Below are 27,392 nucleotides of genomic sequence, written 5' to 3' on the forward strand. Positions count from 1 at the left end.
ATAAATAAACCATTTGACTTAATAGAAAAAAAAAAAAAAACAAAAACCCCAACAAAAAAACCACCAAAGTCACAAGTGTTTAGAGTCCAGCTGGGGCTGCCAGCCCCCACCCCTGGCTGGGGGGGGGGCCACGACCCAGGGCCCCCTGTCCTGGGGGGGCTATTGCTTTTGAGTTCAACCTGGTTCTGAAGCCAGGCTGGGGAGAACAGGGAGGGGGCACGGGCCGGATCCTGACACCCCCACACACCACCCCACCACCCCCCCAGCAGCCAGGGGTGCCGGGCTCCTGCTCTCCCCCCCCACCCTGGCCGCGGGAAGGCACGACGTGGTCTCCACGGATCGGCCGGCTTCCAAGCAACATAAAAACATCCTCCCTAAAAGCGAGCTCTGAGCACCCTGCATCCCCCTGCCTCCCCCGGCAGGATGCGGCCCCAGCGTTGGGGGTGGCTGGTTAAGGCATCGGCGGTGATGTCCCCAGGAGGTTGGGGGGTGGTGCGGGGGGGGGCACGGAGCCCCTTCCCCTTACTCCTTCTCCCGCGTCCACTTGATCATGGTCTCGGGAGAGCGGTAGAGGAAGATGAGCTTGGCGTAGAGCTCTTCCTCCAGCTCCAGCTCGCCCGTCTCCCGCACCAGGAAGATGTCCTGGCACAGCTTCAGGATGCGGTCCACGCAGGGCAGCTCCTCGAACATGATGGAGTGCGAGATCTCGCTGAAGAAACCCCGCACGAACTTCCCGATCACCAGCACGATGGAGACGTACAGCCCCATGATCCTGCAAGAGGGACGGGGAGCGTGTGTGGGGGGGGTGCATCCTGTATCCCCACCCCTCCTTTGCTTTGCACCCTTTTTGGGGTGCAGCCGGGTGGTCGGTGCCCCCACCACCACCGCCCTCCACGTACCCGTAGCCAGCCAAGAAGCCCAGGCTGGGGGGGCTGACTTTATCGTTGAAGATGACCATGGGGAGGATGTTGCCATCACGGGGGGGGGCATCCTTCAGCCGCACCACCCACCACTCCAAGAAGCTGTCAGCCCCTCGGCCGGCACCCGCACGCTCCCGTTTCAGCTGCACCTCCACGTCCAGGTAGCTGTCCTCCCCGTCTGCCGGGGGGGTGGCACCGTCAGGGCACAGCACGGCCACCGGTGTGCCCCCAACACCGATTTTTTTTTTTGGGGGGGGGGGGGACGGGACACACACACATGGTGGGACCCACCTGGCAGCAGCTGCTTGACCGGGTTGGCTTCGGGGCCGTTGGGCGCCCGGATGTATTTGGGGAAGAGTTTGGGCACTTGCCTGCAAGAGAGCGGGGGTGAGCGGAGGGGGACACACACCGAGCGCAGGGGTCCTGCTCCCCCTCCCTTGGGGACACTCACACGGGGGTGTCACGGGTGCCCTGCAGCAGCTGGGCCAGCTCCATGCGCTGAGGCGCGCCGGGCTGCAGGTCGGTGGTGTGCTTGTCGAAGGTGTGCTCCACCGTCCCCCCCTTGCCCAGGTCCCTGTGGGCAGAACGGGCAGCAGAGGCTGAGCGTGTGTGTGGGGGGGTGCAGGCAGGGCTGCCCCCCAACCCCGCACCGTGCCGGCGGTACCTCTGGAAGGTCCAGGTGAGGCGGAGGGTGATGTCGGAGGAGCCGTTCTGCAGCTCTCGCCGCATCTGCTCCCGGCTGGGGGGGCTGATGCTCCAGAGCGAGCCCGAGCTGCCCTCGATGCGGGCCGTCACGATGTCCTCGTAGCCGTACAGCGTGATGAACTGCATGGCCACCTGCCATCGAGGGGGGGTACAGCTCAGCACCCACCCCGGGACACCCCCACCTAAGGACACCCCCACCCCGGGGCACCCCTGGCTCTGCCAGCACCGCTGGGCACCCAGTGGGATGGAGCGGGGTGGGGGGGGGTGGGGGGGGGGTGTTTTTTTGTGAGGGTGGGGATTTACCGGCTGCCTCTCAAACTGGTTGGTGAGGGCTTCGTAGTCCTGGGGGGTGAAGGGCTGGATGGATTGCTGCTGGGCGCTCATGGTGAACAGCGGCTGCGGGGGGACGGGGTGCCGTCAGCCAGGAAGGGGCCCCCGGTGCCCAGGCTGGGCACCCCAGCACCTCCCCCCCGCCCCGCCCCGCATCCTCACCTCGTACCCCCCCAGCTTGAGGGTGACGGTGACGTCGATGGGGTGGTTCACAACGCCCACCACAGAGCGCACCAGCGACATGAAGAGCAGCGGGAACCAGATGATGGCCACGAGGAAGAGGATGATGAGGCCCCCCATGCCGTACTTCACGATCTTCTTCTTCTTCTGCCCCTTGGGCTGGGGGTATTTCTGGGAGGGGGGAGACAGTACACGGTGCCAGGTGGGCTTGGGGGGACCCCAAGCAACAAGGGGCTTATTGGGGGGCCCTTCCCAGCACAGCGGGGCCATACCTTCTCCGTCTCGCGGCTGCACTTGATGATGAAGATGTTGGCGTAGATGTCCTCCACGCACATCCAGTTGGAGAGGGACAGCGTGGTGTCCGTCCAGACCCAGTCCATGACAGCCCGCAGCTCCACCAGGAAGGGCACGAGGCGAAACCTGGGGGGGACACGGGGAGAGGGGGCTGGTACAGCACCCTCCGGGCGCCCGGGGGTCCGCACAGCCCCATGCCGTACCCCTGGAAGAGGAAGAGGTTGAGGTGGTTGTATTTCTTGGTGAGAAAGTTGCCCAGGATGCGGGTGGGGTAGCCGCAGCGGATCTGGTAGGCTGACAGCGAGAAGTAGATGCACTTCACGAAGTACCACAGCTGGGCCACCGTGTTGAGGCTGAACAACCTGCGGGGGGGAGGTGTCACCTCTCTGGCCACCTCCCGGCCAGCCTGGGCCACCATGGGGGCTTGGGGACACAAAGGTGCCACCCTAGGACCACACCGTGCCCTTGGGGGGTGCTCGGTACCTTTCGGTGACGGCCGGCAGGATGAAGAACATCCAGAGGTGGATGCTGAAGACCAGGATGACCTGGAAGATGAGCTTGCCCAGCACGGTCTTGCGGAGGTAGAGCGCACGGTCGATGACCATGGTGGTGAACTGGATGAGCAGCATGACCAAGAAGGCCTCTGGCACTTGGTCATCCGACAGCGAGGAGGTGATGTCGGCGGCCGCCGAGTGTTTCTGGGGATGCAAGAGAGCTCAGGATACGGCCCAGCCTGACCTCACGGTGGGAGCCGGCCGCTCAGTGCCCTGTGGGGACCCCCTGCTCACCCCGAAGGCCCAGAAGCCAAAGATGATGATGATGAAGTCGACCACGTCGGCCAGGAACATGAAGGCGTAGACATCGGTGGCCGCCCGGTGCTGGGTGTGCAGGATGTCCCGGAAGAACCTGCGCACCGGCCGGTACATGTTCTGCGCCCTGGAGGGGACAGAGGGGACAGGTGACAAAGGGGATGGGGTGACCGGGGGGGCTGCACCCCACAGCCCCCACCCCAACCAGCGCTGCGGGGCACTCACACGGTGAGGAAGAAGAGCTTGACCCGCAGCCCAAAATCCTTCAGCTTCTTCTGAGCGTGGCTCTGTTTTGCCTCTTCCTCCTCCTCCTCTTCCTCCTCCTCCTCCCCATCCCCTGCGAGTGAGAGGCACAGCGTGGGTGACAGCCCGGGGTCCTGCGGGGCCGCATCCTGCCTGGCCCCAGCACCCCTCTGCCCCGGGGGACGCCAGCCTTGCCCCTCGCCAGGGCGCGAGGTCCGGGAACTGGTGCTCACCCTCCTCCGGAGCCGCCTCCGGCTGCTTCTTCCCCCGCCGCCTCTTCCTCCTGAAGCGGAGCTGCGTGGCCCTGGCCCCGGCCCCCTCTTCCTGCCCCACGGCATCGCTCACCGGGGCTGCGCCTGGTGCCCCCGGCTCTGCCAGCGCCTCCATCCCTTCCTCACCCACCGCCAGCGGTGGGGATGCTGCTTCTTCCCGCCTCTCCTCCTCTTCCTCATCCTCCACCCGCTCCGCCTCTGTCTTCTTCTTGGGGAAGGGGTCCTCGTGGTCCCACAGCCCGTAGGACTGGGGAGGAGAACAGTCAGGGGGATGGGGTTCCTGATGCCCCCCATCCCACAGCATCGGCTCCCGTTGCACCCAACCACCAATGGGTGCCTTGGGTGGAAGCCAAGGCAGAGCCACCAAGCACCCACCAAGTCCCCATCACCCCCAGAAGCATCTCCAGCCCCCGGGGACACCCACCCAGGCGATGCCCATGGTGGTGCCCGTGCCCCAGGGCTCACCAGCAGCAGGGAGCGGTGGAAGAAGAGTGCCAGGAGCTGGATGAGGTCGTATTTGATGTAGCGGTCGGTCTTCTCCAAGCCCAGGATGCGGGGTGGGAAGAAGGGCTTGCCCTCATTGCGCACCAGCATGGCGTAGCCGTTCCAGGGGAAGAACCCGAACTGGAAGAGGTATTTCACCACCACCATCACCTGTGGGGACGTTGGGGGTCAGCGGGTGGCAGCCGGGGGCTGGGAAGCATAATCCTCTCCCCAGCCACAACCTGCCCACCTCGGTGAAGATAATGGCCGTCATCCAGAAGCGCTTGCTGGGCCGAGGGATGGAGAGCATGGCCCAGAGGAAGACGAGGATGGGCAGGAAAAGGGAGATGACGGAGGCGGTCACCATGTTGTTGAGGATGATGATGAAGTAGCAGAGCAGCTCGGAGTGGGCGGCCACGCAGCGGTACCCGGCCAGCAGCAGCTTCAGGAACCGGTTGTGGGACTGATAAAACTGCTCCGACTCTTCCAGCTCGGGGAAATACAGCCGCCTGCGGGGTGCAGGGGGGGTGAGCCAGCCCCGATGCCCCCCGGCCCCACCGCCCCCCACATCCCCGTACCTGCTCAGGAGGAGCTCGCTGGCCGTCCGGCTCCGGTTCTGGGGCAGGGCCAGGAGCTCCCGAGACCCGGCCACGTCCTCCCGGGACCCCCAGGTCGTCACCTGCTCCTGGCTGCCGGCGGGCGGTGGGCATCCCACCGGGGCAGGGGTGGCTCCTCGGTGCCCGCTGGGGACAGCACGGGGACAGGGGTGAGCCTCCTGCCCACCGGCCCCTGCCCGCGGCGCTGCCGGCTGCCCCCTCGGGGGGTATCTATGCACCTGCCTGGAAGCGACGCCGTTTTGGGGGTCCGCACCCTCAGCCCCCCGCGGGCTTGGCTCCTCGGGGGGCTCCTCCAGCGGCGGCAAGTAGAGCTCATCCAGGACCCCGCGGTGCACGTCCTCTCCCTGAAGCGGGCAGGGGGTCAGTGCCACCGCGGGGTTGCCACCCCCCCCGCCCCATGCTCCGGCGTCCACCCCGCGCTCACCATGGCCAGCCGGCGTGTGAGGACGTATCTCTCCAGGCGCAGGACCGTGGACATGTCAGCGTGCTCCCGGGTGCAGGCGTCCAGCCACTGGGTCAGCCCATCCACCATGGCCCGGCACAGCACCCACAGGAACCGCAGGGTGTTCAGCGCCCGCTGCACCACGTTGCCCCGCTCTGCCGGGGAGAGGGTGGAGGGGGGGGGGTCACTTTGTGCCTGCTCGGAGCCCCCCAGCACCCCCCTGCGCTGCGGTCCTGCCGCCCACCTACCGGAGCCTTCCTCCTCCTCTTCCTCCTGGCCTTCGGCCGCCTCCAACTCCTCCTCCCTCCCTCCGCCGTCCCCTGCAAAGGTCAGACACCCCCCCAAGGAAGGGGTAGCACCGGCTCAGCAGGGGCTGGACATCATTTCTGGCCCCCATTGGGGCTCTCCTGCTCATCGCTCCGTCCCCCGTCCCCCCAAAACGCAGCGCAGGTGCCAAAGGAGAGCTGCGCGGCTTGCGCCCAACCCCATCGTAGCCATCAGAGAGTCCACACACACACACTGGGACCCCCACCGAGGCGATGCCCCGTTACAGGATGCCGACCACTGCCAGGGCAAACAGCGGGCGTGGGGCAGGGCTGCGTCCCCTCCCGCACCCCCAGCCCCATTTTGGGGTGAGCCAGACCCACCCGCAGCGACCTCGGCACCGGGGGACTCCAGCTGCTCCTGCTCCTGCTGCCGCAGCGCTGTCCTGGTGTTGGTCACCCAGGCCTGGTAGGCGAGCTGGCAGGGGGAGAGGGGCTGTCAGCACCCCACGGGCACCGCCAGCCTCCCCCGGCCCCCCAGCCATGCTCACCTGGAAGGCACTCTGCCTGCTCGGCCGCGGCTCCTCCGGCACCGCCGCCTCCTCCTCCTCCTCGCTGTCCGACTCAAAGAGGAAGTATTCCCCCGAATGCAGCACTGCCGGAGCGGCATGGAGTGTCACGGCACGGCCGGTGCCATGGCACGGGGTGCCACGGCATGGCTGGTGCCTGGTGGCACGGCACGGGGTGACACAGCACGGCCCGCGCCCAGGCTGGCCCCGCTGCCATCTCCCCAGGGCTCTGTGCCTGGCACGGCGCTGCCGGCACGGTGCCGAGGACACCCGTGGGGATCCGCGCTGGGGACATCAGGGTCAGCGACTCAACTCCCACATCCCCAAAGCAGGGTCCCTCCAGCGCCAGTGTTCGGAGGCGACCGATGCTGGTAACCCCAAACGCAGCCTGGCACCCCCAGTCCAACACCCCGTTAGTGTTGGGAACCGGAGAAGCCCTGGTTAGTGCCCTGCGGCCGAGCACGGGGACGGGGGACATGCAGGGCATCACCTTGCCAAAAGCACCGTCACCACCGCTCCCCGCGGGTGTTAGCGGTCCCCGGCGGAGGGACCTTGCCGAGGGGCTGCGCCCCGTTACGGCCCCATGCCAGGGCAGTACCTGCGGCGTGGTCTAACCATGGCCGCCACCACCGCTCCCTCTGCCGGGAAGGGTCCGCCGGGCTGCCGGGCGCTGTGGAACAGCAGACGGGGCGGCTGAGCACGGCCACGCTCGGTGCACCCACCCCTGGTGCCGGGGCGAGCCGAGGGGGCAAGGAGGGGGGTTCACCGCAATGCTCCGTGGGGCTTCACCGGGACGGGCGTTGGCGATGGGTCGTGGTCACCCTGCTGTGCCCGGAGAGGGGTGGGGGCAATGGGAGGGACCCCCCAGCTCTCACCTGGCCTGGCCTCATCCTGCCCCTCGCCGGTGCCGGCGGGCAGCCGCTCCTGGTGGTACTTCTCCTGCTTGGCTCGGATCCGCTTCATCCTGCCAGGCAGAGGCTGCTGCGGAGCCCGCTCCCCCAAACCCCCTGGGGGCACCCCCACCCACACAGGGGTGCCCCAAGGTGCTGGTGGCTGCATGGGGGGGTCCCAGGTGCCCCCCAAAACCCACTCACTGCCGCTTCAGCTGGGCCAGCGACTTCTTCTCGGCTTGCCGGTGGGAGCGCATGCTCTTCAGGATGCTGGCCTTGAACAGTGCGACACCCCTGCGGGGACGGGGACGGTGGGAGGGTGAGGCGGGCACCGGCACCCCAGCACCCGCGGGGACCCTCCGAGACCCCGGCCCCACCTGGAGGCCTGCAGGGCAGAGGCCCGGAGGTCCAGCATGACGTGCAAGTAGTAGTAGCTGAGGAAGACACGGCGCTGGAGCAGGAGGAAGAAGAAGCAGATGCTGTCCCAGATGATGCCCGCCTCCTCCACGGGCAGCGAGCAGTCCTGGTCCTTGCCCATCTCCTTGGCTAGCAGGCAGAGATGCGGGCAGGTCAGGCAGCAGCCCAAACCTGCAGCCTCAGACCCCCTGAGCCAGCAACTCACGGTCGTAGTAGCCCTTGACGGTGCAGACCAGGCTGAAGAGCTGGATCACCCAGCAGAAGTTGCTCTGCATCTGCTGCACGAAGACGCAGGAAAGGAGCTGCGGGGAGAGAGGGCAGAGCACGGGGTTTGCCCGGGGATGGTGACAGGGGGACAGTGTTGCCACCCGTCCCCTCCCCAGCAGATGCCCGGGGGGTGGGTGGCCCCAAGGAGCAGCCCAGGGGCCGTTGCACGGCCGGGGCCCGGCAGCCCTCACCGACAGCATGTTTTTGGAGATGATGACGGCGATGTTGTAGAGGATGAGGCAGTCCCAGAGCACGAGGCGTGCCCGCGCCGGCTTGCGCAGCATGGCGGTGCCGAAGAGGAGGAGGTAGAAGCAGGCCAGCAGGTAGCCGAGGCCGAAGAGGCTGATGCGGGTGGCCCCAGTGATGAAGACCACCACCAGGACAAACCAGAAGAGGTAGCGGAAGACCACCACCTTCGCCATGTCCAGGTACGACCTGCGGGATGGGGCGCTCAGAACAGGGTCCCCATCCCCTCCCAGCACCCACGCTTGGCACCACCTGGGTTTGGGGTGCAGCGAGGTGCCACCCCACACCCCAGGCAAACCAGCGTGGTCCCACTCCCCGCATCAGCCCTATCTTGGGGGCCAAAGTGCCTTGTCCCAGCCTACGGGGTCCCAGTGCCCATGGGGGGTCACCAGGGCTACCCTGGACCACCGCATCTTCCCCAGGGGTCCCAGCACAGCCCCAGGGTACTCCTGTCCCAGACGCGGGGGTACCATCCTAGTGGCAGGGGGTCCTGTTCCAGCCATGGGGGGGGGGTCCTGTCCCAGCACAGCGTGGGGGGGGAGGGCTTCCCTGGCCCAGAGGGGTCCCAGTGCTGGTGGGGTCCCATCCCCATCCTAGGGAATCCCAGCCCAGCAGGTCCCACTGCCTGGGGGTCCCATCCTGTCCATACCCCAAGGGGGTCCCATCCCGGGCTGGGGCGGGGGGGTCCCATCCCAGGGCAGGGGGGGGGTCCCACCCACAGCAGCCCCAGCCCACGACGGGGTCCCATCCCCACGACCCCAGGTGCCCCAACCCATCCCAGCCCCACGGTGCGGTGCGGTGCCGCGCGGCGGCGGCGGGCACCCACCGGCAGTGGATGAAGTTGGGCGTGGGGTTGCGGGGGTCCTGCGCCAAGTCGAGCCGGTCGGCGTTCTCGCCAGCCGCCCGCAGCCACTCCTCGGTGCGCTCGGCCTCGAACACCCGCCACTGCTGGGCCACGCACAGCAGCAGCACGAAGTCGTCTGCGGGCACAAGGCTCAGCCCGGGGCGGGGGGGACACCTCTAGCAGGCCACGCCCCTCCAGAAAAGGGGTGTGGCCCTTACCAAGCCCCTCCCCAAGGGGGTGGGGCACCCCAGGCCACGCCTCCCTGGGGTGTGGGTTCCATTAACCCCCCCTCAAGGGGCGTGGTTTTCCCCACACCGTCTCCTCTGGGGGCGTGGCTCTCATCAAGCTCCTCCCCAAGGGTGTGGCTGTCCCCTGGCCCCCCCTTCTCCTAAAAGAGGGTGGGACTTAACCAAGCTCCTCCCCAAAGGGGGTGAGCACCTGCCAAAGCTCCACCCCGAAAGGGGTGTGGCTCTTTTAGCTCCTCCTACCCCTCCCGGCTGCCCTCCCACCTCCCCTCTGCTCACCCTCCTGGGGGGCAGGATGGGACCCCCCGTGGGCAGGGGGGGTGCCAGGGGCTGGGGTGGGGGGACGGGGCACCCCGTGGGCAGGGGGCTGCCAGGGGCTGGGGGACGGGGCACCCCACAGGCAGGGGCTGCCAGGGGCTGGGGTGGGGGACGGGGCACCCCGTGGGCAGGGGGCTGCCAGGGGCTGGGGGGACAGGGCACCCCACAGGAAGGGGGCTGCCAGGGGCTGGGGGGGATGGGGCACCCCGTGGGCAGGGGGCTGCCAGGGGCTGGGGGACCCCACAGGCAGGGGGCTGCCAGGGGCTGGAGTGGGGAGTACTCACTGATGAGGTTGGTGGATTTGGGGGCCACGAAGAAGTCGGGCAGGTAGAGCCACTTGATGAGCGCCGAGTTGATGGGGAGGGCCCGGCTCCAGCGCCACGGATAGTCTGGGGGGCGGTGGGCACACTCGATGCCAGCCCCCCGGGCCCTCACCCAGGGCAGGCAGCCTACCCGCACACGGACCTCCACCTCCCCGCCCCATGGAGAGGACGGCTGCCCCCCACGCCCCCTGCCCCTTACCCACGCAGAGGGCGGGCGGCATGCCCACGCACAGCAGGTACTGGTAGAGGAGGAAGATGACGAGGAAGAGGCAGTATTTGGGCCAGAGGCGGGCGACGGCCGCCCGCCGCCGCCGCGTCAGGATGACGACCAGCCAGCAGCCGTGCAGGATCACCATGAAGTTCATCCGCTGCCCGATCACGTTCACCGTCATCAGGAAGCAGATCTGGGGTGGGAGGCGAAGGCAGAACCTCAACCCCCAGGGTGCTGCAAGCGGTGGGACACCCCCCCCCCCCCGCCCCGCAGCGCCCGCTCCCCACCTCCAAGCCAAACTTGTAGTAGAAGTAGTTGAGGAAGTATTTGGCACAGCTGCCGAGGCTGTGGTCGAGGTGCTCGCGGGAGATGTCCTCAAAGATGGTCTCGGTGACCGGGGCCACCAGCTGGTGCTGCTTGCGGTAGTACTCCTGGCGCCGGTACACCACCGCCTCGAACACCAGCAGCAGCAGCACCAGGAGGTGGTTCTGGGGGGGGGGGGGGGGGGGGAGAGGAGGGTGGGGTGAGGGGATGCTCAGGACCGTGGCAAGCCACCGAGCATTCCCCCACCTGGTCCCCACGGACCGGGGGTGTCCCCGCACCCACCTGGATGTAGCCCAGGTTGGGGTAGCCCTTGCGGATGCCGAACCAGTTGGCGGGGTCCACGGGGCCGCGGTACAGCGTGGAGTTGCCCAGCTCCTCCGGGCTCAGGTTGGTGCCGTTGAGCTGGGGCTGCAAAAGGGAGCACCGCTGGGGGTCAGCACCCCTCGTCCCTGCCACCAGACCCCACCTCCAGCCAGGGAATCCCCCCTGTGCCACCACAAGCACCCCAAGAACCCAACATCCCCCCGGCACGGCCGCCCGGGCACCTGGGTGCAGTTGCTGGAGTACTCGCGGGGGTCAACGATCTTGAGCTGGTAGAGCATCTTGCAGACGATGATGATGCAGGTCCAGACGGTGGAGAGGCAGGAGGCCATGTGGCGGAAGCGGCAGTAGGGCATGGCGAAGGCCCACAGCAGCACCAGCAAGAAGTTCATCAGCGATACCTGGGGCAGCGGCCATGTCAGCACCCCGGGGTGCCCGGCCGAGCACCCCCCCACCCCACACCGGGGTCCTGAGGCTGGTACCTCCTGCAGGGTCACCCAGACAGTGTAGAGAGCCACCAGCTTGAGGATGTGGAGCTCCAGCAGGCGCTCCACGAAGACCTGCCCGCGGGTCAGAGTGTCCGAGAAGGTCCAGCCCAGCACGATCAGGCGCTCCAGCACCAGTCCCCATTTGGTGGGCACTGCGGGGACACGGACCGTCACAGACACCCCCGCAGCCACTCCGGCTTGGAGGATGCCCAAATCCATCCCTTTATCCTCCCATGCTTGGAGGACACCCCAATCCATCCCTGCACTCCTCCAGTACCTTCCCGGCTTGGAGGATGCCCCAACCCATCCCCATACTCTCCCACAGTTGCAGGACACCCCAATCCATCTCCATACCCTCCCACGCTTGCAGGACACCCCAAATTCATCTCCATACCCTCCCAGCCCCTTCCTGGCTTGAAGGATATCCCAGTCCATCCCCATACCCTCCAGGCCCCTTCCTGGCTTGGAGGATGCTCCAATCCATCCCTGCATGCCCCCACCCCATCCTGGCTTGAAGGACACCCCAAATCCATCTCCCTACCCTCCGAGCCCCATCTTGGCTCAGAGGACATTCCAATCCATCTCCATACCCTCCCATGCTTGAAGGACATCCCAATCCATCCCCGTAGCCTCCCAGCCCCTTCCTGGCTCAGAGGACACCCCAATCCATCCTCATACCCTCCCAGACTTGGAGAACACCCCAACCCATCCCTGTACCCTCGCACACTTGGGGAACACCCCAAATCCATCTCCCTACCCTCCCAGCCCCTTCCTGGCTTGGAGGATACCCCAAATCCCACCCCGTCCCCCTGTCCCTGCCCAGTACCCTGTGACGCGGTGTCGGAATCGCCCGCCCCGGCGCTCTCGGCAGCAGCCGCATCCCGCAGCAGCCGGCTCCCGTGCAGCTCCTCAGGCCTGCGGGGAGGAGGGCTCAGCGCGGGGACGGGGGGCTCGGGGTGCAGGGGGGGGTCACCCCGGCACGGGACCCTACCTGGGGATGTGGCAGGGTGGTGGGGTGGCAGCGGGGATGTGCTCCAGGTCGGTGATGTGCATGAAGGGACGGTGGAAGTAATGGAGCTGGAGGATGCAGGCCAGGAGGAAGAAGCCCGGGATGAGGGTGCTGGAGAAGAGCTCGGAGACGCTGAACTGCTCCAGGCCCAGGTCGCCCAGCCTGGGCAGGGAGAGGAGGGTCAGCGCGGGGCCACATCCATCCCACCCTGCACGGGCATCAAGCTGGCACACCCGGGGCTCAACCCCAACTCCCCCCCTGCCTCAGTTTCCCCATGTGCAATGCATCCCTTGGCCATGCCCTGGTGCCACCATGGAGCTGGTGGCAGCAGGGACCCCGCGGTGGGTCGGGGACACTCACTGTTCATCGGTGAGGCCCGTCAGGTTCCTCCAGTACATGGGGAAGTCCTCAAACTGGAAGGTGTAGATGGTGATGAGCACCAGCATGGTGTATGCCACCACGAGCCACCAGAAGCCCTTCAGCACCTTGCGCCACAGGCTGTAGTACACCTGCAGGGATGGGGACATCAGCGGGGCCACACTGGGGATGGGGACAAGGAGGGGTCCTTGGTCCCCCCTACCTGGAAGAGGGTGAGGCAGAGGAGGAAGAGGAACATGTAGACGATCTTGTAGACGACAAGGCGCCCGGCGAAGCTCACCACGATGAACATGCCGGCGCAGACGCAGATCCAGTATTTGGCGTACAAATTTTGCACCAGAACCCCCAGCGCCTTCAGCACGTCCCGCTGCCGGCTGGGCTCTGCAGGGCAGGGAGGGGGCTGCAGGCAGCCGGGCGGGGGGCACGCGTGTCCCCCCTCTCCCCGGCAGCTGCCGGCCCCCGGCACTCGCACCCCGGGGACGCCCAGCCTGGTGCAGGGTCCCACCGGGTGGGTGATGCCGGGAACCCTCACCCGAGTCCGAGACGGTCACCTCCAGGAGCGGGGTGGCTGGGCACCTCCTCGTTAGCAGCTTCTCCTTAACGAACTGCCGCAGCAGCAGCCAGAAGGTGAGGGTGAGCAGGAGCTGTGGGGACAGGCGGTGAGCGGGGACAGCCGGGTGCCAGCGGGCGCAGGGACGGGGACACCGGGCTTACCTTGGCTCCCAGGTCCAAGCAGGGATATTTGGGGTGCACCAGCCCCAGCTGCGCGAGGCTCATGAAGCCGACGCGGGTGGGCAGCTCGGGGGCCAGATCCATGCCCCAGACGTACTGCAGGCTGCAGAGAGCGATGCCGTAGAGGAGGAGGAAGGGCGAGCAGAGCATGGCGAAGTGATGCCGGCTCCGCACCGTCCAGATGAGGCATGCCCAGAGCAGCAGCACGAAGGTCAGCCAGCTGTGGTAGGTGATGCTCCACACCTGCGGGCAGGCAGAATGCGGCCGCTCGCCCGGGGGCTCAGTCCGGGAGGTGCCCCCCGTGTCCGTCCCCTCCCCAGCCCCTTACCATCATGGCGATGAGGGCGCAGACGTAGCTCTGCTTCATGACGACGTGGCCCAGGGCGTGCAGGGGCAATCGCTCCGCCGGACGCCTCCTGCCTGGCCACGGGGAGGGGGACCGTGAGTTGCCCCCCGGGCTGCGGGCAGGGCTTGGGGAGGGCTGGGCGGCGGGGATGGGCTTACCCGGCTGCGGCGAGTTGCCCATGACGTGGACGGTGCAGTTCTCGGTGCCGCTGCCTGGCTTCCCGGTGCCGGGAGACAGCATGGGCTGGGAGGGCAGAGAAGGGCTCAGAGCCCACCCCGGCACCCCCGGACCCATTCCCTCCCAGTCACAGCCCCCCAAACCCACCTTGGTGTCCTCAGCCACGCCATCAGTGTCCTTGGGCCAGCTCTCCAGCTCCACCAGCTCCCTCTCCGAGCACCTTGCCGGTGGCCGTGCCGGTGCCGCGGTTCTCTGCGAGGGGCAGGAGCCAGCTCAGAGCACCGCGCTGCAGCCGCCGGGGGAGCAGGATCGTGCCCCATCCCCCTGCCGAGGCACCCCCCTGCCGTGGGCACCCCACTGCCCCCCACCTCCCCTCCACCGGGCACCTCCCGTGCCAGGGCCGGGGCAGTCAGAGCAGTAGGATGTGCCGGGCATTGGCGTGGGGTCCGGCTCGGCCCTGCAGCCCCTCACCCTGGCATCCAGCCGGCGCAGCTTCACCAGGGTGGCCATGGTGTAGTAGAGCAGGAGCAGGATGCCGGGGTTGGCGTAGACGGGCCAGGGGTGGCCGGTGTTGAGCACCAGGGCGTTGGGCCGGGAGCAGTTGCGGTACAGGACGATGTCCTTGAAGCCGAACACCCTGCGGGGACGGAGCGGGTGGTGTTACCACCTGCCCAAGCCGGGACCCCCCACTGCCAGCCACGGTCCCATCCCGGCGCTGGCACGGCACACAACTTCACCAAGCAGCCTTCGGCCACCCTCCCCGGGCGCCTGCCGCAGCTGGCAGCGGGATGGGGACCAAGCGGGGTGCCGGGCTGGCCACTTAACCGGGGCGGCATAGGGACCCGCGGCACGGCTCCCCGCCCCGGGGACTCACCGTGCCCAGATGGTGGGGGGTGGGAAGACCCCCTGGACGAAGGGCGCCTGGTAGGCATAGAGGCAGAGGAGGTGGCCACCGGCATAGACGCCGACGAGGACGCAGAGGGTGTCGAAGGCCAGGCGGCTGGCGGGGAGGTGGCAGGCCCACCACGTGCACAGCCCCACGAAGAGCAGGTAGTAGACGCTGGAGGAGGCGGAGGGCAGGGTGATCCCTGGGGAGCAGCGTCCCGCGGGCGGTCAGTGCGCGGCCGAGCGTCCTCCAGCCATGCAGCCCCCGGCCGAGCATCCCCCCTGGACCGAGCTTTCCCCCCTGGACCGAGCATCCCCTCCGGCAGCATGGCTACCGAGACCCCCACCAGCTCACCGCACGCCCCCCGCGTCCCGTACCCACCGGCCAAGGCCAGCAGCAGGATGGCCAGGCCCTTCCCGGCCGCCCAGAGCAGCCAGTGAGCCGTCACCCGCAGCCTGGCACTGAGCGGCGTGTCCCCGTCAGCCGTGCTGCCGTACCGCTCCACGTCCTCCTCTTCCCCCTGCCAGGTGAGGCGAGCACGGCATGAGCCTCGCAGCCCAACCCTGGGCAGCCCACCGGCTCCAGGCTGCTCCTGGCCGTGCCTCAGTTTCCCCACTTGAGGGAGAGCACGGGTGGAGAGCCGGGGCACCCTGCCCGGCGCGGTGCGGGCACGCAGCCCGGCACCTGGCCGTGTTTATCTCATTAGCCGCTTGGAAAGCGCCTCCGAAAGGCGGCTGCTTTTCTTGGCACCGGTGTCTGGGTTCCCAGCGCTGAGCTTTTTTCCAGGCTGCCTCCCGCGTTGGCCCCGTGCTCACGGCAAAGGCATTCGCATCGGCCGGTGCTCCGGTTACAGCCTGGCCGTGGCCGGAGCCGGGCAGACAAGCGCCTGCCACAACAGCCCGGACCCGTGGGGAGCACCCCAAAACAGGGCTGAGCCCCGAGGGGTGTTTGCTGAGCTGGGGGGTGCCATCGGCTTGCGGCTGTGTCTGCCTGGGTGACCCCGGTGTCACAAGCACAGCGTCCCGGTGCTCCGCTGGCACCACCAGGCAGGGCTGGCACGGCACGGTACGGCACCCGGCCCTGCACCCTGCCGATGAGCTCAAGCTGGGTGCCAGCACCCCATGCCTGCCCACCCCACTGCCCTTCCCGAGCCCAGGGGTTTTGGTGCGGCGGTGCCAGCCAGAGCCCGGGGGTGCGGGCACCGCGCTCCCCCCGCCGGTGGGCAGCCCCGCATCAAGCGGGATCCCTATGGCAATGCGGGAGCAAACACGGGCACTGTGTCACCCCGGTCCATAAGAGGTGCCGTGATGATGGCCCAGCCCTCCACTGCCGCCCGCTCCGCCGGGCGGCTGAAACCGCCCCTACCGAGGTCCCCGACCACCGGGGACGCCCCACGCCAAGCCCCCGCGTCCCAGGCTGCCCTCCCCGGGGAGGGGACGGGGACCAGCCGCCGTGCCCCAGGGAGGCTGGCAGGGGCTTGGCGGGCCGCGGTGGGTGGGATGCTGCCGATGGCGCCGGGGTTGGCTCTCACCCGCTCAAGGGGCTCCAGGGTCTCCGGTCTCCGGCCGCGGGCAGCAGCGCCGGCCTTGGGGACGAGGCGGCGGCACAGGCACAGGCAGAGGGATGAGACCAGCAGGATGCCGACGTCGGGTGCCACGAGACGCACCGAGTTGGGGATGTCGCTCAAGTCCAGCCTGGGGCGGGGGGGAGAGCGGGGCAGGAGAGGGGGCTCGGGGGTGCCCCCCCCCCCACTGCCAGCCCCCAGCTCCACACTGCCGGGGTACCCTTACCTGGTGACCCCAATGTGCCGAGCAAGGACCTCCCAGGTGCTGCCTGTGGGGAAGCAGGGAGGCGCTGAGTTTGGCAGACCCCGTGCGGGCAGGCTCCGAGCCCACCCAGAGCAGGCGGCTTCCCCATGGGGAGAACGCCCCACATCCACGGGGGCCCAGGATGGGGTCTGTGCCCAGCGCAGCGGCCACCGAGCGGGTCCCCTGGCATGGCACAGCATGCTGCCGGTGCTGGGCACGTGGCTGGGACCCCGCAGAGCCTCAGCAGCCCCCCAGCACCCAGAAGGACGGAACCCCCGCACCCGCATCCTGGGGGTCCAGCCCCGGGGGTGAAGGGGGTGGGGAGGGGGTGAAGCCCGGGAGAGCAGAGGTGCAGGAGGGCGAGGGCAGGCGTGGGGACCCCCGTGGCAGGCTGCCCTAGCACCCCATACTCACAGCTGGGCCCCAGCAGCTGGTCCAGGATGGGCAGCGTGTACAGGCATATTTGGAAAACAAAGTGGGCGAGAAGGAAGAGGATGCTGGTCCCCAGCAGAGCTTTGAGGAGGCGGCTGGTGTGACCTGTGAGACACGGGCACCCCATTACCCATTGCCCGAGGTGACCCCGGGATGCGCCCGCATCCCCAGCACCCCCAGGAAGAGCTGGGAAGGGGGGCACCGCGGCTGTGCCCGGAGATGCCAGGGGTCTGCCCCAGGGACAGGGTCCCCGCAGGACCTTGCGTGTCTCACCGTGCGCCCAGCACAGCCTAAGAGCACCCTTTCTGCCGCGTTACTGGAGAAACTGAGGCACGGGGCAATGCCGGGAGCCAGGGCCCTGCGACCACACTCCCTCCCCTTGCCCCTGCAGCACCCTCCCACCCAGCCGGCACCGGGTGCTGCCCGGCCCCACTGCACCAGGACCGGCATCGGGACGCAGCCCACCATCCCCATCCCTGGTGGAACGTCCCGTGGGGTGGCCGTGGGTGCGTGCCAGGGCGTCCCCCGCACCGCGAGCCCCGTCAGACCTTCCACCAGCTGCAAGCCGTGCCCCCATCCCACCCGGCTCCCTGGGCCGCACGCCCATTTTCCTGGCCACAGGACAGGCAGCGAGCCCACCACAGCTGCACGCCGGCCGGGGGGCGGCCCTGGGCCAAAAACTCTCCCTCCACTTGTTTTTTCCTGTAAATCCGCGCGAAGGCTCTCGGCGGCTCCGGGGCTGTGCGAGCCCATGAAATATTCAGAGGGCGAGAGCTTTTAGCTGCGGCCGTGCCAGGCGCTGCCGGCTCGCGTTCCAGCATGGCTCAGCCTGGCACGGAGGGCAGGCAGACGGCAGGGCTACAGGCACCCGGTGCCCAGCGTGGGGGTCACGTCCCACGGGCCCGCCGGGGCCAGGACGCACCCGTCACGGGCGATGCATCCCCTGCACCCCCCACGCGTGCCCACCACGGGGGACGTGCCCGGGCAGGGTGGAGGGGCTGCTCGTGGTACATCTCCCTGCCCGCCCGGCGGGCACAGCCCAGCCCTGAGGTTTCTGGTTAATAAGGCTGGGGCTCAAAACTGACCATTTTGTAGCTGGAGGTCTATTAATAGCCATGCCAGGCTATAATTAACAGAGCGAGGCTGCCACGTGGAGCCACGCTGCCCGCTGGGGGGGAAACCGCAGGGGAAGAAGGAGGGCAGGTACCTGCCGGAGAGCGGCTGGCAGCCCCCGCGCTGCCCAGCTCCCCCAGACCGGAGCTGCCCGCACGCTGCCCACCCTGCTGCCCGCCATGCCCTGCCCGGTCCCCACGCCCCAGGCTGAGCCCCTTACCTCCGGCGGAGCGCTGGGTGGGCCCCGGGAACCAAGGCAGGAGCAGCAGGAAGAGCAGGTACACCAGGGAGAGGACGTTGAAGCGGAAGAGGCAGGCTGGGGGCAGAGGTACAGGCAGGGTTAGTGCCAGGGATGCGGCACGGGGAGGGCGTCGCACCCCGCCAGGCTCCTGGCTGCATCCCCCCCCGCCCCGGGGATCCCCGAGGATGGCACCCTGACCTGCACAGCGAGGGATGCCCCAAAATGAGGGGCAGTCCCAGACAAGGGGCTCAAGCCCCGCCAGAGATGCCAGTGGGAAGAGAGGGACATGGGCAGGAGCCCGGGCTGGGTCAGTCCCGGTGACCCGCTCAGGTGGCACGGCAAGGGACACACACCCAGAGGTCCCAGGTGTGTGGGGTGACGGGGGGATGAGAGCAACGAGCCAAATCTGTCGCATTTCCACATCGTTCCTGCAAGATCGTGCCGAGGTTTGCAGGGACCCTGCGACCAGGCTGGGACCCCCACCTGCTGCGGCCCCGGGGCCGGCACAGCCCCTCACCTGCACCCAGCCCTGCTCCAGGCGTGCCACCAGCTCACCGCCTTCCCCCTTGCTTATTTTTAGACCTAAATTACAGCTTGTTTACAGGCGTGAAATCGAGCCAGCACCCCGCAGAGCTGCCACCAGCGGGGACAGGGACCGCACGGCAGGGACATCCCAGGGCAGCTGCCACCATGGCTGGGGACGCAGCGTTCCCGGTGGCTGCATGCACAGGCCAGGCGAGCAGTGACAGACACCGGCACATGCACCGGTGTGAGCTGGGATGAGCTGCGGGGCAGCCCTGTGGCCGCCCAGCCATGAGGCCACGGTGATGGGCACGGCCGCTGAGAGACACCCACCAAATCAGTGCCTGGCCAGAGGGATTCTCGGGGGGCTGCGCAGCATGGCGGCTTCATTTTTTTAACAGTCCCAGGGCGTCCCTCCGTTCCCCTCCCCTGCAAACCAGAGGGACGTGTCCCTGCGCTCCCCCCAGCAGGCTGGGGGACCCCAGTCTGGGTAGGGGGGATCCCTCTGGGGTGGCCCAGGGAGGGGACAGCCACAGGGAACCGGTGTCGGGGACCCTGGCTCTGCGTGGCCAGGGCAGGGACCTGCTCCCCTTGGCACCCCACATGGGAAGGGGGAGAAGCAGTGGGGTCCGAGAGGGCAGCCCCCGGCCCCGTGGGGCTGGGGGGGCGAGATGGGGGGGGACAGGCAGGCCAGGCACCAGGGGACGTGCTCAGCACCACCGGCCCGGCACGGCCCTTCCTGTGTTTACGAGGTTTCAATGGGACGGCACATCCTGGGGCAAGGGACGGCACGGCCGGTGGGGACCTGGTGCAGCCCCCCCGTGAGCAGCCAGGCACCCCGGGGACGGTGGGGAATCCTCGGAGGGTGCAGGCGTGGTGGGAGGAGAGGCACCCAGGAATGCACCCGACAGCCCAGGGCACGTCCCACGCAGCACCGATCGGGGCTAAAGCCAGTCCCTGGCCCCGCAGCAGGGTCCCCAGCAGCCTTCCTCCCCCGGGGAGTGCAGGCAGCCCCCGAGCACGGGTGGGGGGCACAGGGAGCCCAAGGTGGGGGTACCGGGACCACCGTCCCACCAGCCGCCTCTCCACGGTGACCTCAGGACGCGTCACCTCCCCGCACGCTGCTGAGGGTTGCTGGCTACGTTTCGGCAAACCATGATCTCACGGAGCAAATATTCCCATTCCCGCGCCAGCGGCGAAGGGGCTGAGAGGAGCGTTCCCGGCCCAGGGGCGAGCCGCCGCTCCGGCTTACGTTGGAGCCAGCCAGCCCCCCCTTGGCCACCGGCACCCCCCATCCCAGCACCGACCCCGCTGCCCACCCCACCCCTGTGCCAGGGCAGCGTCCTTTAGGTGAACCAGCCCCAGCGTGAGCCCCCGTCCCAGCCGCGGCCACCCTGTGGGTGCTGGTGGCACGGAGGGGACCGGCTGTGCCGGACCCCCGCTGGCATCGCCTGGGCTGGGGTCTGCCCCAGAGCTGTGGGGAGGGTGGGGATTGTGGGCACCACGGGGACACCCACGGGCATCGCTGGGCACACACACGCTGCAGGGACCACCCGTGCCCGGAGCAACAGCGTGACCCATGTATTCTATGCCACCAGCACCAGCCCCCCAGGACTGGGGACATTAGTCCCTGGCAGGGGCCAGAACAGAGCAGGCAGCCCGGTGGCACTGGCTCGGGGTTGCCTGTGGCACCAGGAAGGGCTGGCAGCAGCTGCCTGCAAATGCACGGCACCCCGGGGCTGAACCGGCACCCATGGGACCCTCTGGCCAGCAGCTCCCACGCCGCCCCGGCTCGAGGCATCACCGGCAAAGCTCCTGGCAGGGTGGTCAGTGCTCGCCAGCTTCAACCAGCTTTTAAAGGGCTCAAATATGAAAAAGGGGGGGTAAAAAAAAAAAAAAAAAAAGATGCTGACGTTGTGCTGGGCACAGAGCAGCCCCCCGGCACGGCGCAGCCCAGTTTAGGAGCACCCGGGGTGCCCAGCTTTGCACCCACGCCTCCTCAGCAGGGCCGGCTGCACCGGGGCGTGCCGTGCCGGCAGCGCGTGGGTGCTCTGTCCCGCACAGTTGGAGGAAACTGGTTCCCTGACGTGCTGACAGCGGGGAAAGCGTTGGTGTGGGGAGAAAAACCAGTTTGGCATGTGGGGAAAGCAGTGGTGGGGAGAGCAGCCCCGTGGCAAAACCCGCCCTCCCGCACCCATTGTCCCAGTGAGGAGCCAGGCGGGTGGGTGGGCGCAGCACCGTGGCACCCACCGTCCCCCTCCTCATGCCAGCAGCACCCGTCACCCACGGTGCCCCACGGTCTCGCCTCCGCTGCACGCACGGGGTGGGATCCGGCCTGCGCTCAGCATCCCTCTCGTACCCCCGGCAAGGTTATCCCGGATCCGCGACCCAGACCCCCCCTTCCCCAGCCCTGTGACCCCGGGGAGCCGGGAGCAGCCAGCCCAGCTCCCACGCTGCCGGGGAGTTCACCGCCACCGCTGGCAGCCAGCAGCACTTGAAATATTAACGACGTTAATGTGCCGGGAGGAGGATAAATCGCAGCGCTGGGGAGCCGGGAGAGATGTGATGGGTTTCCTTCACGCTGGCCTTTAATGTCCCCTTGAGATGTCCCCGTGGGAGGGGAAGGGGGTCATCGGGGACCCCCGGGGAAGGCAGGGACCTGGCAGTGAGGGTGGGGGCAGCCAGGGATAGCCGGCACCGGGATCTCTCCCATTGCAATGGGGCCGGGAAGCGTGGGAAGGGCGGCTGCGGGAGAGGGTCGGGGTCTGGTGCAGCCCCCTCCCTGCAAACCGGGCACAACCCTCTGCCCAGCCAGCTCCCAGGGACAGATCCATACCCGACTCCATGGAGAAAGGGGGGGGTCCCCAGACCCCGCCAGCAACGGGGGAGCCCCACGCACCGGCCCCGCAGCACCATCCCCCCTGTGCCCGTACACCGATTGGCAGCCGCTGGCTCTGTGGGGACCTGCGGCCGCTCAGGATTAATTAGCAGAGCTCTTTAATTCCCTGCCTGCCCTGCTATGTTCACACAGGCCCGTTACCCGCTGCCAGAGCCGGGCAGCTCTGCCAAGCAGCTTCCCCACAGCCAGGTCCTGCCTCCTGGCTAACAGCCCCCAACCGGGGACCCCGGGGGACCCGGACGGTGTCCCCAGGCTGTCACTTCGCAGCCAGGACCCTGCGCTCTGCATCCGCTGGCTGCAAACCAGAGGCAGGCTAACGAACCTCGGCCACAGAGCCTCTCCCCATCCCAAAATCCGGTCAGCCCCAAAGCCGCGAGCCCCTGATCCGGCAGAGGCAGCCACCGGCACGTTCCCAGCCCCAGCCCCGGCTCCTCTTTCCGGGAAGAGGGAGCAGCCCCATCGGTTCACCCGCCGTATCCTGTTTTTATGGAAAGTTAATCCCGCTCCTGCCAGCGCCGAGGCAGCGGCCGGCCCCGCTCCCCAGGGATGCTGCGGGAGCTGCCCCGGGAGGGCACCGGGCCGGGTGCCAGCGGGTGCTGCAGCTGCCAGCCTGGGAAACCCCAGCAGCCAGCCAGCAGCTCACGCACCGGGACAGGGAACGCAGCAGCTTTGGGGACGGGTGCTCGCTGCCACCCCAGTGCCTGGGGACACCCCTTTCCCCGGCACCCACAGCCCCGGGGCTGCAGTCCCCACACCGGGCACACACCAGGATGGGGACAGCCCATGCCACGGGGCCCCCAGAGCCACGGGGTGCACCGGGGTGCCCGGTGCACGTCTCCTGCTTGCACACCCGCCTGCGCACGAGGACCCACATTCCCAACGTTCCCATGGCATGGGGACATTCCCAGATCCACCATAATATTTCCCAGGCGCAGCTTGGGGCCGGACAGCGTCTGCCAGACGGCAGCACCAAGCCGTGGCCAAACACCCCCCCTCCTCGCCCAGTCCCCATGGGCACCCCAGGACTCTGCTGCGACCGGGGTGCAGAGGAGGCAAAGAGTTAAACCTGGCCATACCGGGCTTTGCAAAGAGGAGCGATGAAGCCCCTGCAAGCCCAGCCCGCAGCAACCCCGCCTGCCCCAGGGGCAGCACGGGGACCCGCTGCACCCCTGGGGAGCCCCCACAGCGTCACCCACCTCAATGGGGCCCTGTGGGGGCTTTGCAAAAGGCTCAGTCCCGGGGAGATGGGCACCCCAGCCCGGCACCTCCCATCCCCCTATGAGCCTGGGGAGGAAACAGGAGTTATTGCTCTTGGAGACAGCAGTGGCTTTTTTTTTCCCCTCTTCTTTTTTTTTATTTCCCTTCATTTTATAAAAAGCACCTGACCGCAGGAGGCAGCTGGCTGCAGCCCACACGCCTGCCAGCACCTAGCTGGGCACCGGCCCCCTGCAGCACCCAGGGCCGGCCAGGACCCCCCCAAGGACCCCCCAGCACCCCATCGCCTCCTGGCCGGGCAGTGGGGCTCAGCCAGGAGGGGCCGTGTCCTCGCCTCACCCCAGGTCAGGTCCCGCGGTTTGGGGGGCACTGCAGCCCCAGGGCGGGGGGCTGCCGCCCTCACCCATCGCTTCTGCCCGAGCACCACGGAGCCGCGCTGGAGCTGGAAGCCAGCGTGGCCAGGACCGTCACCCAGCCCAGGGGTCCCGGCGCAGAGCTGCCTGGTCCCCCCACCGTGGTCACCCCATGTGTGGGATGTTCACTGGGGGGAAGGCATGGCAGGCTGTGCCCCCCGCCGGCCCCGTGCACCCCAGCATCCCCACCAGGCAGGACAGAGCCGAGGCATCTCCCTGCGCCGGGTGGGGATACGGCCCACGGCACGGCTGGGAGCCGCAGCGTAGGGGTCCGTGCCTGTGCCAGCCCGTGGGAAGCGGGGGGCTGCCCTGAGCCATGCCATGGGGCCCAGCTCCTGTGCCTCCACCCGCCCCGAGCTGGCCAGGAGCCGCAAGCAAACATCCTCCGGACGTTTGGGAAGAGGCTAATTGCCGGAGAAGGAAGGGCCGCAGGCGGGTCATGCTCCGGGGCTCTTCCTCCCCCCCCCCCCCCAGGTGCAGCGGGACAAGCCACATCCCCCCCGTGCCTCAGTTTCCCCCTGGGTGCGGTGTGAGCCCCCCCGGACCCCATTGAGTCACCCACACGGCTGTTTTGGCAAGCAGCTGGAGCAGGAGGGAGCTGCTCTCCCAGGGCAGCCCCCGCCCAAGTGGGGCCCCAAATTTAAACAAGCCACCTACGAGCTCACCGGGAGAGGAAAAGCCAACGCCACCGGCACTGCCGGCCGCAGGAGGTGGTGGATCCCCGGCACAACATCCCGTGCCGGAGCGGGGCGAGCGGGCAAGGAAGCCTGGCACGATTTGGGGCCAAATCGGCGCAATTGGGGCATGAGGGCCCCATGCACGAGGCCGCGCCCAGAGGCCACGTGTCACCCTGTGCACCCATGAGATGTGCCTGGCAGCTCCTGCGCCCCGGAGCGGCGGCTGCCACCCCACCGGCCGGGGAGGCCTTGTGCAAGCGGCACCCGGCCACCTTCCCTTCCCAGCCCCGTTCGTAGGCAGGGTTATAATTAACCTCCTCACATCCTACACGATGCACTGAGTCATTCCTCGAGCAAACCAGAGCAAATAAAGAGAATCTTTTCCAACAGTCACCGACTTCCTCTGCCAGCGAGGCTCGCCCCACGCCGGCGGCACGGCCAGCACCACGCACCCCAGCCCAGCTCCCCGAAACACAGCCGGGACAGAGGCTGTTCGCTGAACGCAGCTCCGGTCAGGCGCACGTCCCCCTCTCCAGGTGACGCTACCCCAAAAGTCATGTCACCGCTTCTCCGGGCTGCAGAACCCCTGGCACGGGCGGCACAAGCCCAGCGGCAGTGCCCGGGCACAAGGAGCCCGTTGAACAATCCTGTTTATGGAGAGCTTTTTCCTTTGCGTCTATGTAAAGGTAAACGGAGCGTCCTTGAACAGGCTCCCCCGAGCAGCTGGGGTTCAAAGAGCCAATTCTTGTTCTGCGCGTCCCAGGACACGGGTATTTTCCAGGCCGGTAGCCAGACGGTTGCCTCGGTGGGTGGTGCATCATGCCTTCAAAGGCCAGCGTTGCTTAAAACGGGTTGGGAGCAGCCTGGGAGCCGCGGCCCTGCAGAGGCTGCTGCAGCCGAGGTGGGTGCCCCGCTCCCCACCGGGACGCAGCCAGGATGGGTGCCGCCTGCCCCCCGAGCATCGCCCACCCCAACCGCCCTCCAAGCATCACCGGGAGCTGGGCTGCCCCGGCACCCTCTTTGCCCCCCACCTTGCCAGTGCCGGAGGAGCGAGTGGGGTGACACGGCGGTGTCCGAATCGGGGCGGCTTCAGCCCCAACCGGCCCCCAGGTGCCCGGTGCCGGGGGTGCTGTGCCCGGGACGGGGGACACACACACACACACGACACGACACGCACACCCGGAGCGCTGCCCCTACACCCGACCTAGGGAAGTTGCAGCGCTTCCCCAGCGCGGGTGGGTCCCCCGTGGGGGTGGGGGGGGACGGACACGGACACACACCCGCCACGCGTCCCGCCCGCCTCCCCCGGGGCCGCCGGCGGCTCCTCCCGGGGTGGGGAGCACCGCGACTCGCTTCACGAGTGGGGGGACACAGCGCACCCCAACACCCCCCCAAAAACAAGCCCACCCCGGCCCCACTCACCGGCCAGCAGGGCGAGCGGCAGCAGCAGCCAGTACAGCCCCGCGCACAGCGCCCGCCGCTCCATCCCTTCAGGCGGCGGCGGCGGCCCGGCCCATGCCCCGCCGAGCCGAGCCGAGCCGAGCCGTTCCGCCCCGCCGGGGCTGGGCAGGCCCCGCTGGCCCTTCCCGGAGCGCAGCGATCGGACGGGTTTTCCTCCGCCCCGTTCCCGCCGCCTTTATAAAGCGGCACCGCCCGCCCCCCTCGGCGGGCTGGCCCGGCCCGGCCCGGCCCGGCCCGGCCCGGCTCGGCTCGGCTCGGCTCGGCTCGGCTCGGCTCGGCTCGGCTCGGCTCGCAGCCCCGCCACCGCTGCCACGAGTTGGCCGGTCTCAGCCCCGAGGGCAGCGGGGGCGGCTCCCGGCGCGGAGCGCTCCGGGCGAGGAGGGGGCGAGCCCAGATCCCGCACACCCCCCCCACGCTCCCCCCCCCAGTTCCTACCGCCTGCAGCAAGGGCATTTACAGCAGGGAAAAAAAATTATATATATTTTTAAAAAAAAATTTTAAAAAAGCTGATGTGTTTCCTGTTTGCTTCATAACAAAAACAAAAAAAAAGAGACCGGAGCTAATTGAGGCTGAGCGCTCCGCTCGGGCCCGGGGCTCGGTCATGCCTGCGCGGAGCCGTGCAGCCGGGGCAGCAACGCGGCACGGGGCAGAGGGCCACCGCGCTGCACGGGAGCGGGGCGCCCGGGCGTGCACCCCCGGGAGCAGCCGTGCACCCCTGGGAGCTGGGTCCTGTATCCCCGGAGCTGGGTGCCCGGGGATGCCAGATGCATGGCCACGCACCCATGGAGCTGGGTGCCCAGATAAGGGGAGCTGGGTGCAGGCTCACGCGCCCCTGAGCTGGGGCTACGCTCAGCGCCGTGGCCCGAGCTGAGCCCTGGCTGGGAAGGCGCTGGGCACGGCCGGCGGTGAGGGCAGCGTGACCGGTGGCCGTGGGCCAGCGGCAGCACCCCGGGCAGTGCTGGTAACCACCAGCCCCAGCCCCTAACAGGAAGCATCGGCCCATGAAATTCTCCGCATTCTTTGCCTTCCCCACGTTTGTTTTCCGAATGCACTTAATAAACTGGCATCCAGTTGGCATGCTGCCCACCCGCTCCCCACCTCGGCGGGCTCCGCTCCCTTCCCTGGGCTCCCTCCAGCGCTCTCGGGGCTCTTCCCCGCCTCCCAGACCTGGACCCCAGATGTGCCGCAGAAGCCGCAGCCACCCAGCCACCGCTGCCCGTGCCGTAGCCCCTGAACTGTGGGCAGGATGAGCCCAAGGGCCCCCAAACACGTGTGTCCAGATCAGTTTTGCCGGGCACAGCCCCTCGAGGGAGCCGGGATGTGCTGTGGGTGCCCAAACCGCCCATGAGCATCCTCAGAGCAGGGACTCGGCCCCTCTGCCCGCATCGACCCTCATCGCTGGGACGCAGAGGGATTCACTCGCGTAAATAAAACGCTTGTCCATGCCGAGCCGCGAGGCTCTGCGTTAACACCGCGTCCGTGAGATTTAGGCATGGAAATTACCCCCGTGAAAGCCCCGGGCTGCATCCCCCCACCCAGAACGGATCCAGGAAAGGGTGGTGCATGGCACCCACGCCGGCGTCTCGCTCCCAGCCCGGCCCTGAGCACCCGCCGCACCGCAGCCGGCAGCTGGGCTGGGAACGGAGGCTGTGGAAGTAAATGGGCACGGGGAACGGCACCCCAGAGCCCTGCCTCGCACAGCCGAATCCGGCCCTGAGTAGCCCCGCTCCACTTTGCCGGCCTCGCTCAGGCGTTAAGAGAGTTGCTGGAGAACGGCACGGCCTGGTAATGTGCTGCGGGCACGGCCTGAGTGCCCGGCGAGGCGTTTTATGGGCGAGCAAGCTTCTCCCACATCCGTGGCCATTAGCGCACGGCCACGCCGTGGGGCAGGGGGATGCCGGGGCAGGGGGTGCTGTGGGTGCCCCTTGTTCCCACGGCTGTGCCTAGCCGGAGCACCGACCGCTGCCCGGAACCGTGGATATGGGGGAAGGCAGCGGTGGCAGCGTCCCTCGAGGGACCCCGCAGCCACCGCAGAGCTCTCGCTGGGAGCCGCGCAGGGCTT

The 27,392-nt window shown here is 68.3% G+C and overlaps 1 protein-coding gene across 2 annotated transcripts; it reads right to left on the minus strand.

Annotated features, from left to right (window-relative positions):
* Window positions 1–43: 43 nt before the first annotated feature.
* PIEZO1 (piezo type mechanosensitive ion channel component 1 (Er blood group)) lies at window positions 44–25,490 on the minus strand. 2 transcript variants are annotated; one of them, XM_072873602.1, is made up of 51 exons: window positions 25,292–25,485; window positions 18,123–18,218; window positions 16,772–16,894; window positions 16,340–16,382; window positions 16,081–16,243; window positions 14,931–15,069; window positions 14,538–14,751; window positions 14,135–14,300; window positions 13,811–13,915; window positions 13,645–13,729; window positions 13,469–13,560; window positions 13,123–13,383; window positions 12,941–13,052; window positions 12,611–12,789; window positions 12,391–12,539; window positions 12,013–12,192; window positions 11,848–11,936; window positions 11,016–11,173; window positions 10,758–10,934; window positions 10,495–10,620; window positions 10,176–10,376; window positions 9,877–10,081; window positions 9,639–9,743; window positions 8,774–8,927; window positions 7,893–8,136; window positions 7,640–7,736; window positions 7,395–7,563; window positions 7,222–7,311; window positions 7,003–7,091; window positions 6,726–6,797; window positions 6,110–6,213; window positions 5,943–6,036; window positions 5,544–5,615; window positions 5,278–5,450; window positions 5,076–5,197; window positions 4,815–4,979; window positions 4,487–4,745; window positions 4,219–4,407; window positions 3,715–4,000; window positions 3,464–3,575; window positions 3,218–3,365; window positions 2,913–3,127; window positions 2,633–2,791; window positions 2,408–2,555; window positions 2,118–2,306; window positions 1,929–2,021; window positions 1,585–1,757; window positions 1,372–1,494; window positions 1,212–1,291; window positions 900–1,098; window positions 44–772 (listed from the first exon to the last, which is right to left on the minus strand). In XM_072873602.1, the coding sequence occupies exons 1-51, from the start codon at window positions 25,353–25,355 to the stop codon at window positions 523–525; spliced, it is 7,500 nt and encodes a 2,499-aa protein (XP_072729703.1). In that variant the 5' UTR covers window positions 25,356–25,485; the 3' UTR covers window positions 44–522. The 2 variants fall into 2 exon arrangements, with proteins under 2 accessions (XP_072729703.1, XP_072729702.1); XM_072873601.1 differs by lacking the exon at window positions 6,726–6,797 and having other exon boundaries at window positions 25,292–25,490.
* Between the last annotated feature and the right edge of the window lie 1,902 nt (window positions 25,491–27,392).

Source organism: Ciconia boyciana, chromosome 9 (assembly GCF_034638445.1).
Source record: "Ciconia boyciana chromosome 9, ASM3463844v1, whole genome shotgun sequence".
Classification (NCBI taxonomy): Eukaryota; Metazoa; Chordata; class Aves; order Ciconiiformes; family Ciconiidae; genus Ciconia; species Ciconia boyciana.